The sequence below is a fragment of the Fistularia commersonii genome, chromosome 36 (genome assembly GCF_037954325.1).
Source record: "Fistularia commersonii isolate RoL2024-O1a breed Wild chromosome 36, RoL_Fcom_v1.0, whole genome shotgun sequence".
NCBI classification, from domain to species: domain Eukaryota; kingdom Metazoa; phylum Chordata; class Actinopteri; order Syngnathiformes; family Fistulariidae; genus Fistularia; species Fistularia commersonii.
Window position 1 is genome coordinate 1053163 of NC_141319.1, and position 19118 is coordinate 1072280.

The 19118-nt window shown below is 44.1% G+C and overlaps 2 protein-coding genes across 2 annotated transcripts in view; both read right to left on the reverse strand.

The window, feature by feature from the left end:
- Nucleotides 1-3948: 3948 nt before the first annotated feature.
- insm1a (insulinoma-associated 1a) lies at nt 3949-6954 on the reverse strand. The gene has a single exon (XM_086143143.1). It carries the CDS (start codon nt 6826-6828, stop codon nt 5347-5349), a length of 1482 nt encoding a protein of 493 aa, XP_085999269.1. The 5' UTR covers nt 6829-6954; the 3' UTR covers nt 3949-5346.
- A 4505-nt stretch (nt 6955-11459) lies between these two features.
- Nucleotides 11460-19118, reverse strand: part of cfap61 (cilia and flagella associated protein 61) — a 42019-nt gene continuing 34360 nt past the window's right edge. Inside the window, exons 20-24 of the mRNA XM_086143017.1 lie at nt 18557-18884; nt 15562-15650; nt 15274-15473; nt 12047-12128; nt 11460-11618 (exon numbers count right to left, since the gene is read on the reverse strand). Coding sequence (XP_085999143.1) covers nt 11460-11618; nt 12047-12128; nt 15274-15473; nt 15562-15650; nt 18557-18884 — 858 coding nt within the window. The remainder of the gene's footprint in view (nt 11619-12046; nt 12129-15273; nt 15474-15561; nt 15651-18556; nt 18885-19118) is intronic.

Consider the following 19118-nt stretch of genomic DNA (forward strand, 5'->3'; position numbering starts at 1 on the left):
AGGTAGTTGGTGTGAGAGAGGAGGATACGAAGAATAGGGTTAGATGGAGAAAGTTGACTCGCTGTGGCGAGCCCTGAGGGGAAAAGCCGAAAGAAGAAGAAGAAGGTTCAATGGATGGATTACATGAATAGATTAAATGGATGGATGGATGGATGGATGGATGGATGGATGGATGGATGGATGGATGGATGGATGGATGGATGGATGGATGGATGGATGGATGGATGGATGGATGAAGGAGCTTCTGGTAACTATAGTCCAAATACATAAAACTTCTGTATTTGAAACGGATTTTCTCATGTTGCTGCAGTTAAACACAGGACATAAGACAGAGTCCATCATGTGCTGCAGGTAAACAAAGACATGCAAGGACACACACACACACACACACACACAATAACACACACACACACACATACACACACACACACACAGACACACACACACACACACACACACACACGCAAACGCACACACACACACACTCGCGTTTGCCTGTTCTTCACTAACGTGGTTACAGAGCAGTGGACATCACATTAAAGGCCACAAATCCAATCAGGCTGTGTCACTTTCACGTTAGATAGCCGCTTGTCTGACATGAAGGAAACACAGCAGCTGAAGTGACGAGGAAACAGACATCTATTGTGGATGGAGCCTGTCCATCATCTGCCCCAGCAGCGGATTCACTTAACTCTTAACCCTTCAGTGTCCTGATCAGGCTCCGAGTGGAACAGTGCCTGAGCCCACATGTATGCTAGCTGTGAGACATTGGTGCGGTGTGCTGTAGGGGTAAAAGAGAAGTTCAAGGTGGAGGTGGGACTCCATCAGAGATCAGCACTGAGCCCCTTCTTGTTCGCAATGGTGATGGAATGGCTGACAGATGAGGTTAGACAGGAATCCCCATGCACCATAATGTTTGCGGATGACATTGTGATCTGCAGTGAGAGCAGTAAACAGGAAGAGGAAAATCTAGAGAGGTGGAGGTATGCTCTGGAAAGGAGAGGAATGAAAGTTAGTCGCAGCAACAGAATACAGCATACAGAATATATGTGTGTGAATGAGTGGAACTCGGGTGGAACGGTGAGGCAACAGGGAGTGGAGATCAAGAAGCTGGAGGATTTCAGGTACTTGGGGTCAACAGTCCAGAGCAACGGAGAGTGCGGAAAAGAGGTGAAGAGACGGGTCCAAGCAGGTTGTCAGGGGTTCTATGTGATAGAAGACTATCGGCCAGAATGAAAGGATAGGTGTACAAGACAGTGGTGAGACAGCATTCCTGTATGGCCTAGAAACTGTCACAATGACCAAAAGACAGCAGGCAGAACTAGAGGTTACAGAGATGAAGATGTTGAGGTTCTCTCTGGGAGTGACCAGGATGGATAGGATCAGGAATTAGTCTATCAGAGGAACAGCACATGTTAGATGTTTTGGAGAGAAGGTCAGAGAAGCCAGACTGAAATGGTTCGGTCATGTACAGAGGAGGGATAGAGAATATATTGGTAGACGGATGCTGGAATTGGAGCTGCAAGGCAAGCGGTCTCGAGGGAGACCAAAGAGAAGATTTATGGACGTGGTGAGAGAGGATATGAAGGTAGTTGGTGTGAGAGAGGAGGATACGGAGAATAGGGTTAGATGGAGAAAGTTGACTTGCTGTGGCGACCCCTGAGGGGAAAAGCCGAAAGAAGAAGAAGAAGAAGAAGAAGAAAAAGAAGAAGAAGAAGAAGAAGAAGAAGAAGAAGAAGAAGAAGAAGAAGAAGAAGAAGAAGAAGAAGAAGAAGAAGGAGAAGCAGAAGAAGAAGAAGAGGCAGCTGTCGTATTCGCTTCAACACTATACACCCAAAACAGCTAGAATTACAATTATCATGATTTCAGTTACGGATATATGATGTGAGAAAAAGTGCTTCTAAAAATTAAACTGAAAAGGTTAAAATCAATATCCAGACATTGGATTTTAAAATGATTTAAACCTGCCGTGCAAAAAAATTTGATCATTAAATTTCAATTATATCATACAAATTATTGATATTAATTGATAGTATCAATTTTATTTAGGATGATCAACCCTAAATGTGGCTGAGCAACTATTGCAGAGTCGAAGGCTGATGCTATGCGATTGCTCGCAGCTAGCCTCCTCCTGTGATGCTAATGCTAGCAGCTACCTCCCATTCCGTCAGTTTTTACCATGGCTAACAGCTAAATTAGCATGACACGACAAAGAATGATCATCCAAGTCTGTTTTTCAACAGTTTTACATTTTCGATTTGAGTGTAAAAAGATAACTATTTACTTGTGGTTAGCTGAACAATGTCCTTGGCAAACCGAGGGATGACAGGGTCCGACGTAATTTCCTGATTCAGTTTTTCTCAGAAAACAAAACTTTAGAATGAAAGTGTCTCTCCATTCATTGTGAAGGCTCAGATACATTAAATATATTTTTTTCTTGTTTATTTACGGTGATATTGTCATTTACTTTGAAAGTATTGTATAAAAATTCCATGGCAATTGTATTCACATCAATTTCCATATGTAACTGTGTATTAGAGTGTGTGGGAGCTTACATGATGCTTCATTACGTCTTTTTTGTGCGAATTGAAGGTAAAATTGTATTTATTGTTTACCTTTAGTTTACAGGACTGAGCAGGTGCTGCTTTATTTCAGTGGAAATTTTGCTGGGTCTGTGTGTGTCTCCATGCATGTGTGTGTGTGTGTGTGTGTGTGTGTGTGTGTGTGTGTGTGTGTGTGTGTGAGTGAGTTTTTTTTGTTATCTGAAGCTCTTATCTGCAGGCTGCTCACCAGCTGGCTTACACCTGTCAGACACACTGTATGTGTGTGTGTGTGTGTGTGTGTGTGTGTGTGTGTGTGTGTGTGTGTGTGTGTGTGTGTGTGTGTGTGTGTGTGCGTGTGCAAGTGAATGTTCAAGGACAAAGGGTTCATATCCAGATGTTGCGATTTTAATTATCAACATCATGAAATGCTTAAACAAAGAGAAGATGCTTTTTTTGTGTGCTTCAGATGTGAGGCAAGATTGGAGAAAAACAGCGTACAAGTAAGAAATTTGGTCAAATTAATGAGAAATTACTTAAAAAGTAGCATGGTCAAATCTTTTTAACAAAAAAATAAGTCAGAGTAAAGATGCAACAGAAAACATCAGGTAGACAATTCAATAAAAAAAAAAGCCCCAAAATACCTAAATTAACATTTTAAGATCTTTAGTTGCATGGAGATTCAACTTTAATTCAATAATGGCGATTCAACAAAAGTAAAGAAATAACTTTAGAAAGTGTTTTTAGAAAGTGACTAGGAATAAGGAATTAGGAAATAGTTAATCAGTCAACTGATGGTCAATTGATTGACAGTCCAGTATTTTAAGTCTACGTTTTCAACTTGTCATTTGATTTCAACCATCATTATGATGAAATCTGTGTGTTCAGGTCACCCAATAAACAAATTTACATTCTTGATATTTTTTAAGACATATATCTGCCTTTTTATTTTCCCGGCTATCTAAATATGATTTCTGGATTCTTCTCTCACAAACACTGTTCCTATTGTCATTTAAAATTAACTTTTTTTAAAATATAATTTCTGATCATATTTTTCAACCTTCCTCAAAGTATATACTTCCACAATAGATATGCATATACAGTATATATTTATTAAGAGAGAAAGATATTTTTTAATAAAGTAGCTTGTTGCTTTTTTTGAAGACATTTTTTCAATTAAAAGTAAGAAAAAAAATATGTTTTTAATTTTTTTTTTAGTTTATGCTGATATTTAATTTGCTTATTTAAATATCTTTATTGTCAATCAGTGTAAAGTCTTGTGCATGACTGTGACCAGTGCTTCTCATGCAGGATCTGAGTTTCAGCTGCTGAAACACATCTGTATGACCTCTGGAATCCCATGGAAGGACAAAAAAGTGAGTGAGAATGAGAGAAAGAGATCGCTCTGTTTCTCAGTTTGGTTTTTATTATTTTTGGACATTTAGCAAAATACTGCAGAAACATCCAAAGCAGTATAAGAGCCCAGAGTTACAAAAACAAAATACATATAAAAATAAATAAATTCAACTCATGATTGCATTCGGTCATAACAATAGTAATAATAATAATAATGATAATAATAATAAAAATAACGATGAGGCTGATAAAAAGTCACTGATTGCTATAATATCACTTGAAACACATCGTTCAGACAATCGATATGTAAACCGAAAAAATAATTTTGGCTACGTTCGTGAAAAGAGCACAGCGAGGAAAGACCAAAAAAAAACAAAAACACACAAGTTTCGACATCACAGACCAATAACTTACACAAATAATTTAATAAATACATAAATAAATAAGGAAAAAAACAGGTCGTCAATTGGATATACTGTAACATGATAATACGAGAAGGCTTTGTGGGGGTAACAAATAATATTCAGACACCCATTATTTGATAAATAAATGATTAAAAAAACAACAACAATCAGTTCAGTTTAAGGCAGTTTTACAGCAGTTTCTATTCCAAAGGCATTACCGGCTACACTATTTTTACTTTATTTATCTTTTATTCAGGTTACAGCTACTGATCCACAGAATCATGAGCTCTAGTTTTAAAGCTAATCGAACTGATGAGATTCTTTTTTTTCCAGGCCTGTGATTCCTCTTTTATCCTTTTTTTTTTTTTTTTTTTTTACTTTTTTTTTATTTAAATTCCTCAGCTACAGGTCATCCCCTCTCTTAGGTCTAGAAGCTAATAGCACTTGTGCAGAGTCGCTAGAAAAATAAATTAACAGTCTAACGCTTTTGTTGACATTGGTGGTGGTATAACTATGAGATCCTTTAATGTGGTGGTGGGTGGAATGGGAGCTGCTGATGTGCCCTTGAGCAAGGCACTGGAACCCTGTCGGCTGCAGGGTGGGGATGGGGGTGGGGGCCGACCGACCTCTGGCAAGGGCGCCTTTTACTTATAATACCCTTTTTGAGTTTCACTGCAAACGTGGCCCTTTGTCGACTCCGACCAGGGGAGGAGGAAGAGGAGATCAGTGTTGGTGTTTCCACTATAATTAGACAAAACAGTTTCAAAATGAGAAAACAAAAAAAAAAAAAAACGTTTTTCTCTCCTCGTATCAAAGATATTGGGGAGAAAATCAAATTACATTAAAATATGCCAAAAAATGGGATTTAGATTATTTCTTTTCATTGACTAGTGTCAAAATGTTGAACGGGGGCAAGCGAAAGTGCAATTTCTTTGCTCTGATTTGATTCAAAGTTGGGATTTCAAAATCCACTTAGGTTGGGCATCTGGTGCAGTGAACTCTCGGACCGGGGCTACCGGACGGGGGGGCGGTGGAGGTACCGGGGATCAGCAGGCTGGGCGGAGCGGCATCTGCAGCAGGATCACCTGCCGGTTCTCGGACGGGTGGCACTTGTTGATGTGCCTGGTAAGTCCCGGCGAGCTGTACAGGAGGGCGGGGCAGTATTTGCAGGGGTACACCTGAGAGGAGTGCAGGAGCCGGACGTGCCGCTCCTGGCTGTCCCGACCAGAAAAGTTCTCCCCGCACACCGGACACACGTGACACGCGGAAGCGCTCAGGTTGAGCGGCGCCGCGCTCGGTTCGCACACCTTCCCGTCCCGGTCGTCCGCCGGCCGCGGGGAACCGTGCTGCGAAGCTGTGTGCTTCCGCAGGTAGGCTTGGCGCTTGAACTTTTTCCCACATTGGCTGCAGTCATATAGTCCCTCATCGGAACCGGACTCGGACAGCCCGGGACTCGGCGTGTCCCTGTCGCTAGAATCCTTCCCGTCCTCCGCGGGCGCTTTCCCCGCCACCGGCACCGCCACCGCGGCTCCGGCCGCGGTCTTGTCGCCCTCCCCCGCCGGCGCCCCGGAGGCAGACGCGCTCGGCGGTTTAGGCTTGTGCCAGCGCCGGTGAGAGGCGAGGTTCGCAGGGCAGCTGAACACCTTGTCGCACTCAGGGCACCGGTACTCGACCCGGACTATCCGGGAGCACTTGTGCTGCGCCAGGGCGAACGGGTCGGCGTACGCCTCCCGGCACAGCTGGCACACGAACTCGCCCAGCGGGATGTTGTCCGCGCCGGGCGGCGCCGGCGGCCGCAGGGGCTTCTGGTCCACCGGCGCCTCCTTGATCTTGAGCCCGAGCACCGGGGACGTGGTGACGTCGTCCTCGAAGTGCAGCTTTCGGATGGCTTTGGTTTTCTTGGATGGCGGTTTGCTTTTGCGCTCCGTGTCCCCGGACGGCCTCTTGCCGGCGTCGGCGCGGCTGCTGTTGCTGGAGGCGATTTTCAAATCCACCGGGGCGAACAGGTGCTCCAGGCCGGAAAGCGCGGCCGGCGTGGGGAACGACTCGGCGGACACCGGCGAGCCCAGACTGAACCGGCGCTCCAGGTAGGACCGATCCTGGTCGCGGCTCACCGGGCGGGTGGGACTGTACAGCGCCTGGCACACCGCCTCCGGGTTCCCGAACTGAACCGGCTTGGCGCCCCGCTCCGGAGCCGCGGCCGCCGCTTCGGAGGTGGGCGTGCGGGCGCGCTGCATAGGGGCAGCGGCCGCGGAGGGCGGCGGCGGCGGCGGCGGCGGCGGAGGAGGAGCATCGCCCGGCTCCGCTTCCTCTTCGTCGGAGCGGACCCGGTAGGACACCGGGTTTGGCTTCTTGTTCCGTTTCACCAGAAACCCCCGCGGCATGTCGAATGCACTTTTTTTGTCCCTTTTGCTAATGAAGAAAAAAAAAAAAAAAACACTTTCAGCCGCGCGGTGACAAAACCATCTGCGGTGCGTCGGGTCGCCTTCCTCCCGGTATCGATCCTCCGGTCTCCTCCCGTGGAGCATTCATCGCCAAATAGCTGCACTCTTTTTAAGGCGACATGATGACATTGTTCCCGTCCACCCACCCCACTCCCACCCAACCCACGGACCCCCTTCCCTCCCTCTTACCCACACACACACACACACACACACACACACACACACACACACACACACACTTCCTGCCATGTTGCCTCATCCCCGGCCAATCAGAGGGGACCCCCACACCCTCCCGTGGATTCAGGGGGGAGTGGGTGTGGGAAGATGGAGAGGCCGGTGGAGAGGGGGTGGAGGGAGGGGCTCGCAGATTGCAAAGCAGATGTACCTGAGGGTTTTATTGTGTTGCCCCCCTCCCTCCTCCCCATCCCCTCTTCCCTCCCTCTGCACTCTCTCCTCCTCATCCTCCTCTTCCTCCCCCCGCATGTCTCGACCCGGGCACACGCCGGGAGCCTCCTGCTTTTACGGTCTGATGGGTTTCTATAGAAATCTTACACGTGCCTCGGCTTTGCGTGTCTTTTCCCCCCGGGTGGGGCGATAGGGGGCGGTGTGGGGGTGGGAGGTGTTTGGGGGGAGTAGGGGTAAATTTGTCAGGGGGACGGAGACATCCGTCGAATGTAACGGCACCGTGTCCGGATGACTCGACAGCAGTGCAGTTGGAGAAGGGAAAGGAGGCAGGACCCCCCCCCCCCCCCGGATGTAAAGCAGGCTGCTGTCATTGTTGTTAGTATAAGTTAGGAGAATATATGTTTAAATGATCAGTCTAAGTAAAATAAAATAAAAAGTAAAAAAGAGAAATCATATTTAGTAATATTGATAATAATATAAATATATGAACAAACAAACATACTGATATATATACACACACACACACACACACACACATATATACATATATATATAAACTGGTGAGGGGGAGGCCATTATTTTAATAAATAAATTAGTTTCTAGTTTTTTAAGTGTTTTTATTTGTTTCAAGTTAGGAGCATATATGTGTGTGTGTTTATAATGATAATGTTTTTTAAAGAGTAATATTGTTTTTATCTATATTTGTATATATATATATATATATATATATATATATATATATATATATATATAAGCTGTTGGTGGAGGGGAAGAAAGCCAAATAAGAGATTATGTTTGTGAAAAAAAAGGGGGTGAAAAAATGATAAGAAGTATCGCACATAAGAAAAAAGACTATAATTAACTGGATTTGGACTGTTTTTTCGTGTGATAACAATTAACCGATAGTATTCTTATGTTTTAACAAAGTGGTTATAAAATAAAAAGTACTATATTTATGTTCCCTGTTATGTAAAAAAGTGTAATAACATGAAAACGCTTATCATTTATTGCTTTGACATTATTCCAACTTTATTATAGCAATTTGTTTCATAAAATGCACAATTCTTGATTACACCAATGTTAAAATAAAACAGTAAAAAAATTAAATTGTGTTATTATCGGAAAGTATCAGAATTATATATTGCAAAACCCACATATGAACGTTTCTTTGTCATAACTTTAAAATAAATTTTATTAAGTGAAAAACATTTTCTTACACAATAAGAACTGACTGTAACTTCTTGCTATGAAGTCGTTATTATGTTTTAATAAATGAAAATATTGTTTTCAACATTTCTATGTCGAAAACATCTACGAAAACATCTACATCTACGAAGTGGTTTCTTACTGTATATTGTGTCACGAAAATGAGTTTTTATACCATTAAAAAGGATCCTGTTCTAACAAAAATGCTTCTCATTATAAAATGAAAAACCTGTATTAGGTTAAATCATTTTGTTTGTTTGTTATGAACGTAATAAATATGCAATTACAACATTAGGACTTGTTACAACAACAAATTGAGACAGTGAACAGGTTGTTTGTTGTTTTGTTTTTTTTTGTGTGAGTATGTGTGGGGGACGCTGGACCAAACAGGAGTAGCCCTAAAAGAGTGCCCTGTGGCGCGTGCGCCGGCATGACAGTTAAAACCCTGCGCAACTTCGTGCGTGCGCACACAATGACAAGCACGGAGGAAGAGGTTCCCTGCTTTGCATCACAATGGCCCTGCTTGTGCAAGCTGCAAACCCGCCGTGATTGAAAAGGAAATTGCACAGTAGAGAAGGGAGGGTGTGTGTGTTGGGGGCGGGGGGTTAGGAGGGATGGGGGGGGCGGCAGGGGGAGCGAGGGCCTCTCAAAAAGCAATCTGGCCCCAAGATACCGTCGGCGCGTGCTGCGCGTAATCATTGCATCCCCCCCTTTCTTCATTTGTCGTCTCAAAATGGGACAAACCAAGATTATCCAGGAGTTAAAAAACATCGACCCCCGCCCACCCCAGTGTCCTGCAGGTCAGCCCGTCTGCTGCGGCCGTGATTGGACATTCCTACTGCACGCTCTTGGGTTTTGTTTTTGTCCCCAAAACAGAAGGACCAAGATGGCGTTTGGTGCCACCTTCGACTTTGACAAACACCCGCCTCCAGTATGGCCTTTAATTAAAATCCTCAAGAAGATGTAAAATTATTTCACATGTGAGTGAAGATTGTGTGTGAGCTCGTGTTTCGGATCTGCGGGGCTCAGGACGGCGAAAGGGTTAAAGTCAGGCTTTGAGGAGGAGAAGATGCTGTTAAGCGTCTGACTGGATCTTTTGGACACCAGCTGTTTGTGGCGAGGAGATGCTGACATATGCTGTTGTGTGTGCGGTTATTTCACCCGACGGGCTCCGGCTCAAGCCTCATTAGCATACAGCTGTAGAGTGACACCTCCACCCCTCAACCCCAACCGCCCCCCTCCACATCCACTTTCATGGGCAGCCGCTGCGGGGCATCCGATTGGTCACGGGGGCTATGGAGTCACGGAGGGTGGAAGGAGAGACTACAAGGGAAAATGTTGTTGGCTTGAAATCCATCGGTCACCGTTTGACATGTCCGTCTGGGAGCCCCCTTCCGCCCAGACGTTTTTAAGAGAAATTCTGAATTTTAGAGCGCTAAATGGGTATTAATTTGGTCATAATTAAGAGCAAAATGGATAAAAGTTCATACAGATTACTGTCGGATAAAAAAATCACATTTTAGTTTTTTAGCTGTAAAATGAACTGATAAGAGAATTTGATTTTCAGAAAAACAATACTTGGAAATTTGCCTGTCTTTGTGTGTGTGTGTGTGTGTGTGTGTGTGTGTGTGTTTGTGTGTGTATACATATGTCTAAATTTAAAGCTTTAATCCAGATAAATTAATTTATGTGATTAAGATGTTAACACGGTTAGTGCATAGACAAGATGCAAAAGCTGCTTTCACACGGAACAATTATAAAACACAGTTCTAAGAAATGTCCAGCTTGAATTATGTTCCAGGAGCTCTCCTTCTCCAGGGGAACCTTTTCAGTTTTGCATTCCCAGATGCGGTAAGGGACCACAGTAGGGACTGAAGTGTTGTTTCTTTTCTCCCTGCATCAGTGTGTTTAAAACCCTGCCGTTAGATAACTACTTATTTTTTGCCAAAATGTTTGCGTTACACTGCAAGCCCTCCATCCCTCGTTGGCATAGCAGGCCAGAAGAGCTTGGACCTCTTGGTGGCCCATTCCTTGTGGCTCTGTATATTTTTTCTGAAAAAACAACTGACTTGTGACCACAGTAGTTTTTAAAAAACGCGAGTTCTATCAATCGCCAAGCACTTGCGTCATACGAGTCCCAACGGACCCTTAAAAAGACCCTGCCCCGAAGTAAAAGCTTAATTGATTCTAGGAACTGACGGCCACGGTCCCACGGTCTGAAAGCATGAAGAAGTAGCTGAGTTCCTGAAAAGGTTCTAGGCTCTGCAAAAAGTCTTTAACGGCTAAACACTGAAAATCCCACAATTCCAGACATTGAGGTGGATTGATGCTCCCACGCTGTCTGATGGAAGTACCAACTCAATCAAGATGAGACATCTAAACGTCATCAGACTCTCAGTGGGATGTTTGAATCTAAAAATCCCGAAGACCAGACGATCCGCCAGCAAAAAGTAATTGTCACCCTCTGCAGGAAGTAGTCTTCCTCGTCGGGGATTCCTCTGCCAGGACGTTCACAACTGCGACGCCCAGCTTGCGCTAATTCCTCAGAGAACTTAAATAAGTTAGTCAGTCTCAGCAGCTAGCTAAAAGAAGGCCACATTAATATGGATATTTGTTTGGTTTGAAAGAAAAAGAAAGAATAATGTTGCTGGTAAATATGTTGTGGTTGTTGTGTGTATTTATTTATTTTCATCTTTCAATCTGGACATCATATTTTTTTTCAGTAAAAAAACGTATAAGGTGCATATGTATCATCTTGGTGTGAGTCATTTTGCCCCCACAATATTAAGAACAAATAGGTGTTGATCAATTAATCTAAATTAATCCACAGCGTTTGCACGATTAATCGGTTGCTTGACAACCAAGTGAAAACTGTTTTGAAATGGTAATATGTGACTTTTAATGCTCAAACAGTATAAACTCCAATACTAATGTTAATCTAAGATTTTTTTATTTACTTTTTTCTATTCTCTGGATTGTGACGTTTTAGCCGAGAAAAGAAACCGGCTGGTGTTTCTCAGCTCAATTTATTGAACCTTTTTCAGGAAAAGTCCATCGCAGAAACATTTGCGCCTGTCTTTCTCACAATGACCACACCTGTGAAGTCACAGCTGTCCCGGTGTGGCAAACATGGGCAGCAGGTTGCGGTTGTAGGCCAGATATTTGACAGCGTTGCTCCTCAGAGTGGCCCGACGTGCCAGGTCCTCCAGTCCGTGCTGAGGGACCAGCTTCGTCTCCTTGTCGTCGCTCGGCCGCACCTGACCCTCCGACTTACTGTCCTGCCAGGAACATAAAGAGACTGAACTTTAACTGGCTGTGTAGATGTTCGTCTATAATCCCTTGAGAAGATTTTTTAAACAGCGTTTGGACAGTTTTATTGCACTGTTATGGGAAGAGTGACACACGATGATCAAAACCCGTCGGAATTAAACCGTTAGGACAATATTCAGTTTGAAAATGGTTCAGATGCTGCAAATGCCGAAAAAAAACAGGTTTTTATCTGCTGAAGAGGGAAATGATGGAAGAGCTACGGTATCCGAGAGTGTTGAGGCGCAATGACAGGTCACTACAGCAATTTAAACATCACAAGGACAGAGAAATAAAGGCACTTATCAGATATAAAGTGATGAATGGATGATTAAAATGGAAATTAAACACAAGAAAGGATGGGAAAACAAACCTCAGGCAGGGCGGAGCTAATCTGTAGGAGCTCTTGCTCGAAGTCAGAGAATCGGTCGTGGAAGATGGCCAAACACCAGCTCTGTCTGAAGAAACTAGCAGGAAGAAATCAGACACACACACACTCAGGACTTGCACATCTGTGTGGGACAAATCGAATGAATAGTGGAGACAATTCACATCTCCGCAAAGATGTATGGGGTTTATTTGCATCACTTTGTTGTGAACCATTTCATTTTACGTCTTAAAATGATTTTCCCTCCTGATGTCTCGGTAATAGGAAAACAATTTCCCCCCCAAAATTGCCAAATCAAATGGACATAGATGTCTTTTTCTGTCGGTTGACTGTTTCCTGTCACACCGATTACTCTTTCTCAACACCCACACTGGCCTCTGCCTCCCTTGTTTTTGTTAATGGCAGCGAAGGACAGGAAGTGACATCATCTTTGTACACCAACTGCAACTCACTGCGCCAAATCACGTTTTCTGATAACCGACATGGTAGCTTTCTCACTCCTTCGAGGAGCCCTATTTCGACGAAAAATGTTGGGGGACACGGGTACGTTTTTTAAGGCTTCAGTTTTGAATACAAGACTTTTAATATGTCTTGTGCACGTTTTTAAAACTTAGATTTGGCACTGAGACACCAGGTTGTGCAAGAGCACCATAATCCAATTTTTTTAAAATACATGTTAACAAAAATGCAAATGCATTCAATATTAGAATATTAACATTTCCTCAAGAGGGTAACTGAAAAATCAACCACTAGTTTTTCTTGAGACACTAAAGTCTCAATTTAATTAAAAGCCCAATGCTGTGTTTTTTTCAATGTGGACAGTGAGGTGATAAATAGCCTTCACACTGTCTGTGAACTGGCCCTTTAAATGAAATATCATTGTCTGTAAAACCCTGTAAGGGGAAACGCACACACATGCACGCAAGCAACATGAACGGAGGCGGCGGCTGAATAACCCCCAGCCGTCTCCTGGTCAATCAATTATTTTAACTGCTTAGGATGCCCCGTCAGCGTCCACAATGACTTTACGAGTCAGCTGACCGAGCGCCATGACAAGGGCTGGGTCTCCGGTGGGGGGGCAAGGGGGCAGGGCATATGATGGAGGGTGTGTGTGTGTGTGTGTGTGTGTGGGGTGGGGGTGGGGGGGGAGGGAGTTGGGGGGGTTTGGCTTTGTCCCGACGCGGACTCGCCACAAAGACAGATTGGGTAGCTGCATAAACAGATTAGGAGGCAGGGGGACGTGGGGTGGGTGGGTGGGGTCACAATGGCTGTCCATGTCTGGGGGTCATTTGTATTGAAACCTCAGAAGCAGGTCACCCGCTGTTTGACAAACACGCATGCACACACACACACACACACACACACACACACACACACACACACACACACACACACACACTTAGCAAAGTCACATGAGTAAACAGAGAAAACATGAGGACAAAAGACATCGATGTCCTGAATGCCTCCCTGAAGCATCCTTCATGTCCACGTGCGAGGTTATGGGATGGTCCCCCACCTCCCACTTCTTAATGTTCTCTCTCAAGACTCAAAAGCTACCATTTAAATAGAACAAGTTTACAATTTTAAACTTTTACACCTGCCATCTGTTTACCCCCCTTGCAGCCATATTTACATCTATCTGGGACGCCTGCTGGTGACAGCCCCGACTTGTTGCCCCTGATGTAAACATCCAGGCCTCAAACTTTCCCCCCGTCAACAAAAAAGGCACGACAGCTGAAGAAAGGTCACTTACCTGAGAGAGGCCATCAGAAGTAAATAAACCATCAAAATATACAACTTTTTTTTGGTAAAACACTGAGCAGTATCGGAATGCATTGTTAGTATAAGACACATCAAACACAGGAAGAGCCCCTATAATATCCCATGACCTGGGCGAGATGAAAGAAGAAGAGGCCCCAGAATGGGACCTTAAAGAACCCCACTGGTTATATTTTTCCACTCAGATTACACTTTTAAGCCCATTAGGACCAACATGGCTTGAAGCCAGAGCTCAGAATTCATTGAAGACCTCTTTCGATCCCTCTACTTTCATACTATCCAATTATGCTCATTATTTATTGTTTTGTCCCGACTACCTTATGGCTTTCTCCTCAATGAACACCCTAGCAATGTATATGGCTTCACCGTGGACAGTAAAGTAAAAATTCTTGCGGAATACCTATTCGAGGCCAAAACATGGCTCTACAACCACGTCTACAACAATATGATGATATCCATTTAATATCTTTACAATTATTCTCTGACAGAAGTCGGTCTGCCTGGCTGTCCAAACAAAATCATCATCAAAACAAACATTTTCATCAAGATGGCTGCAGCTCACTGATGTCTCTGACAGTAGCCATATTTGGACAGAAAATTTCTGAGAACACAGTGCTCAGAAAATGTTCAGCTGGAATAATTTTCAAGTTCCTACCCGCCTAGAGGGGAACCTTTTAGTTTTGTATTTGCAAAGGCAGTAAGGGACTAGTTTGATGCAAGCATCTGTGCTGTATACCTTAAACGCTAGACTCAAAAGTAAGGAAGAGAAGGACAATATGGACAATGAGGAGAGTGAAGCTGCCACAGCATACGCGTTCTCTATGGCGGGAAACATAACCAAGGGACTGCCAAATGGGTTGATGTGTTCTCCCCTGCACTGCTTTGCCTTGTGAAAAGCACGCCATTAGCTAACTCCGTACTTATTTTGGTGAAAATGTTATGTTCTGCTGTGAGCTGTACAAACCCTTCCCCGGAGTAGCAGGTAAGAAGAGTTTGGACGTCTTCGTTGGTTCTCGCTGCCATTGTCCATTATTGTTGCGAGTCTCAAGAAAACAGCTGACCATTGACCACAGTAGTTCTTTAAAAATGGCGGTCCCCAAACAGTATCTGATAATGGGCGCTGCGTATGAGTTCCATCAAGCACTACATCGCAGGAGTTCCTATGGAAATGTAAAAAGACCCAGCCTCTTAGAAGAAGCTAAAAAAGTTCTGGGAACCGAGGTCCACGGTCCAATGCTGTCCAAAAGCACAAAAAAACAGCCTAGTTCTTGAAAAGGTTCTGGCAACTGCAAAAAGTTCCCATTGTGAAAGCACCTAATGTCAGAAACCGTGATGTAATTTTTTTAGCATGGTTCAGTCACTTCCTGTCAGGATTTCCCAAATGTTCGACTTGATAACTAAATATGGATTTCCCGTCATCATTAGGCCATCCCATGGTTCCTCACCTGTACAGGTCATGGATCAGGCCCTGATGGTACCGCAGCATCAGCTGGCCCAGCAGCTGCTCATGCTTCCCAAACAGACTCAGGTAGTTGCAGACGGGAAGGGGCTTGAGCGACAGGCAGGTCAGAGTCTCTACCCGCTCGTACGAGTCCAGGTGCAAGCAGAAGTAGTTCCCGGTCTCCACTCGCCCCGTCACGATGTCGTGCTGTTTCAGATGGACAAAAAAAATGGTCGGGCCAATAAAACAGTGGATTGGCTTGGCTTGAGTCCACAAGTCAGAGAGCATACATACGTACATGTTTAACCCCGGGAGGCGACTGGTTGGAGGCAGATGGTTTGGTGACGTGCAGGTAGTTGAATCCCCCCGGCAGCTTCCCTCCTGAGGGTAGGCGGAAAACTCGTGACCCAATGCGTCTTATCCTGTCCTGTGTGCTTGCACTCACCTCACGTTACCTCTCCAGTCTCAAGGAGCGGGAGGTGTTACTGTTCCGAAAACCGTTTGTGTGAAAACATTATCACTCTTAAGAGTGCTTGTGTTCTCCGTGAGGGCGGCAAATAAGAAAATGGTTAGTTGTAGGTAGGAGTGATGTTGCCCAAACCAGTCAAGTAACTGTCATCTAAATCTGTGGTCTTAACCTGACCATTGGTGTTGTTGGCTGAACTCCTGACCAGTTTTGTTGTCTAATCTAAAGCAACACAAGGGGCCATGACGATGTTTTTAAAAAATAAAGAAAACAAGCAGAGGCTGAGTCAACAAGCAAAATAAATAAGATGATTGATAAAGTAAGTCCTCTTTTCTTGGATGGACTTGCAGTACGCCAATTTGTTTCTTCACTTCACTGCCTCTCCTATTTCTTCCCCTTCAGGCTGCACCCTTCAGGGGTTGCTGCAGCAAATCATCCCCCTCCATTTAACCCTCTCCTCTGCATCCCCTGCTCTCACACCAACTAGCTTCATCCCTCTACTGGTATACCCGGGGTCAGATCACAGAAGCAGAGAGGCCCAGACCTCCCTCTCTCTGGCCACTAGGTTGGGCTCTTCCGGCGGGATCGCAAGGCGTTCCCAGGCCAGCCTAGAGACATGGTCTCTAGCCACTATGCCACTACGGACAGCTCATGTCCATAGGTGAGGGTGGCAACGTAGATCCATCGATAGAGCTCCGGCTTCTGGCTCAGCTCGTTCTTCCCCATCACAGACCAATGTCTTGCTCCATCCCTACCCCCACACTCAGAACTCGAGACATTTGAACTCCTCTACTTGGGGCAAGACCTCATCCCCAACCAAGAGGGGACACTCCACCTGCTTCTGACTGAGAATCATGGCCTCAGATTCGGAGGGGCCGATCCTTCACATTGGGCTGTAAATCACTTCAGCGAGAGCTGGAGATCGCGGACTGATCAAGCCAACAGAACCACAACACCTGAAAGAGCAGAGATCTAATCCTGAAGCTACCAAAACTGGAACTTTATACCCTGTCCACGCCCGGTCCGCTGTTCCACAAACTATCTCCATGTCTTCTTTCACTTTGTCCATGAATCCTCTCTTTAGGCCTCCTGCCAACCTCCAGCATCCTCCTACCTTGATCCGACACATGACGCCTGAAAGCTACTTTCAGTGATTTCATCAGTTGTCGAGGCTTTCATTTTGGGATATTGATAATAATACAGTGGCTCTCTTTGTGTTTTGTCTGTTTTATATCCGAACCATCAGATTCTGTCTGTTGGCTGGACAAACAGGAAATCTGAAGATGACCTTGTACTTCAGCATGTTATTGCGGTAAATCCTCTCTATTGTCTGACATTTTCAAGCTACGCATGTCAGTAATTACAATTTTTAAAAAAAGAATGTCAGTTTGTATTGAACTGGGTCAAATCAAATTAAGCGGTGCCTTGACAATGGGAAGAAATTAAAAAAAAAGTGCAATTTCAGAGCCGAAGAAAGCAGCGGTTCCGGCACAATGGCAGACACACCGGCATCCATCCACAGAGAGAAAACAGAGCAGAGGCAATGAACAGCGATGGGAGGCGGCGATATGGCATCTCCTATTCCCCTGCCAGGGGAGATACACACCCGCCACACTGATGTAACCCGAGCAGCCGGCCTTGGTTTGCCGTTGAATGCGCAACGGCGGCAAGCAAGCAAACAAACACACAAAAAAGGGCCATTGTCGTGCTCACAATAACTTGGACGCGCGGCGGCCACAAGGATGGCGGCGTTCCGGGAAAATAAAACATCTGCGGAGCACGGGCGGTCCCCGACGAAGGGACCAGACACGACCATGGGTGCGAAGGAATGATCCATTGAAAGACAGATGTTCGATTTGAAGAAAACATTTTAAAGAAAATTAAAGACTCATAAATATAAATGTTTTTTTTTTAAGTGTTTTTAAATGAATAATGAGATCAGAAAATACATTCCTTTGTGATTTGAAGTCTGTTAGATTTAAAGTGAGAATTCAATCTTAAAGTGCTGTTAAATGTAAATTCAGATCAGAAAATGCACTGCTTTGTGAATTTAAGTCCGTATGTTAAATTTAAAGAAACAAAAAAACAAAAAAAGGTTGAGTCACGGAAAAAGGTGAGTTTAGGACGACTCAACGGGAAAATGTTTTTGTAACTGAGGAACAAAGATTGAAAATAAAAAAAATGTGTGTGTTTTTAAATGAAAAATTGGAACAGAAAATACATTCCTTTGTGATTTTAAGTCCATCAATGTGGATTCAAGTTACTTTTTTTAAAATACTGTTCCTCAGATGTGTACATTTCTGCCTATTCATTCTTGTCCTTGTATTTCTGGTGAACTTCCTGTTCACCTCCTGATTATTTAAATGTATTTCTTTATGATCGTCAAACATTTCAGGGGAATTCTTTAATACCTTTTTTGGTGCTCATTTAATGGAATTTCTTCATTTTTTCAGGAATTTTTTCGATTCATTTCATCATAAGACTTAAGCAATTTTTCATGATTTTCATATACTTGAAAATTTAAAATTAATGTTTTGCTCATTTTTAAAGGGTAAGGAGCCAGCAATTTACTGTCACAACCTCCCCATATTTAATATCAATATCATAATTGCCTCTCATGCAATAAATCTCCCCTAAACAGATGAAACTGAATAATTTTGGTTTGAAATGAAGAGAAAATAACCGGCAGCCCTTCGCAATGACGTGTGACATCATTACAAGTACATACAAGACAGATAACTGGTTCGATTGGTGCGCGTGTGGCGGCCATATTTGTCAAGCAAATTTTCCGCAACAAAACAGGGCAAAACCTGGAACGGACCTTGGATCTTGGCGTGTTTGTAAAGAGGCACCAGGTGATTCATTTCGGGAGTCAACTCATCGGCAGGCTCCAGCGTTGGGTCGAAGAGCGGCAGGATGGTGGCTGCCAGGTCCTGACCCACCTCCTTGGAGTTGAAGTTGCCATGGGACCACTCGTCGCTATAGTAGCTGCGGGAGAATTTGGTGAGGGGCCCGGCTCCGTAGATGGCCGGGTCACTGGTGCTGAAGGCAGAGTTTATGACCAGCCTCCGATCAAAGACCAGGAAGGAGTTGTTGATGCTGCTGAAAGTGTCGTAGTCGACGCCTTTGTTGGAGAGGTTGATGAACACCTGGGAGGCAAAAACAGCAAAACATCAAAAAATAATGAAAAAAGAAACATGAATATAAGAATACATTTAACAAATAAAGTAAAATAAATTGCAAAAAATATGTTGGCAAAGAACACATTATATGATAACATCAGATCCCTGGGGGTCTGGCATTTTTGACAAGAAATGATTTCCATTAAGTTTCCTTGCCCAAGAAATCGAAGGTTATTTCCTCTCTTATACAAATTTCCCAAT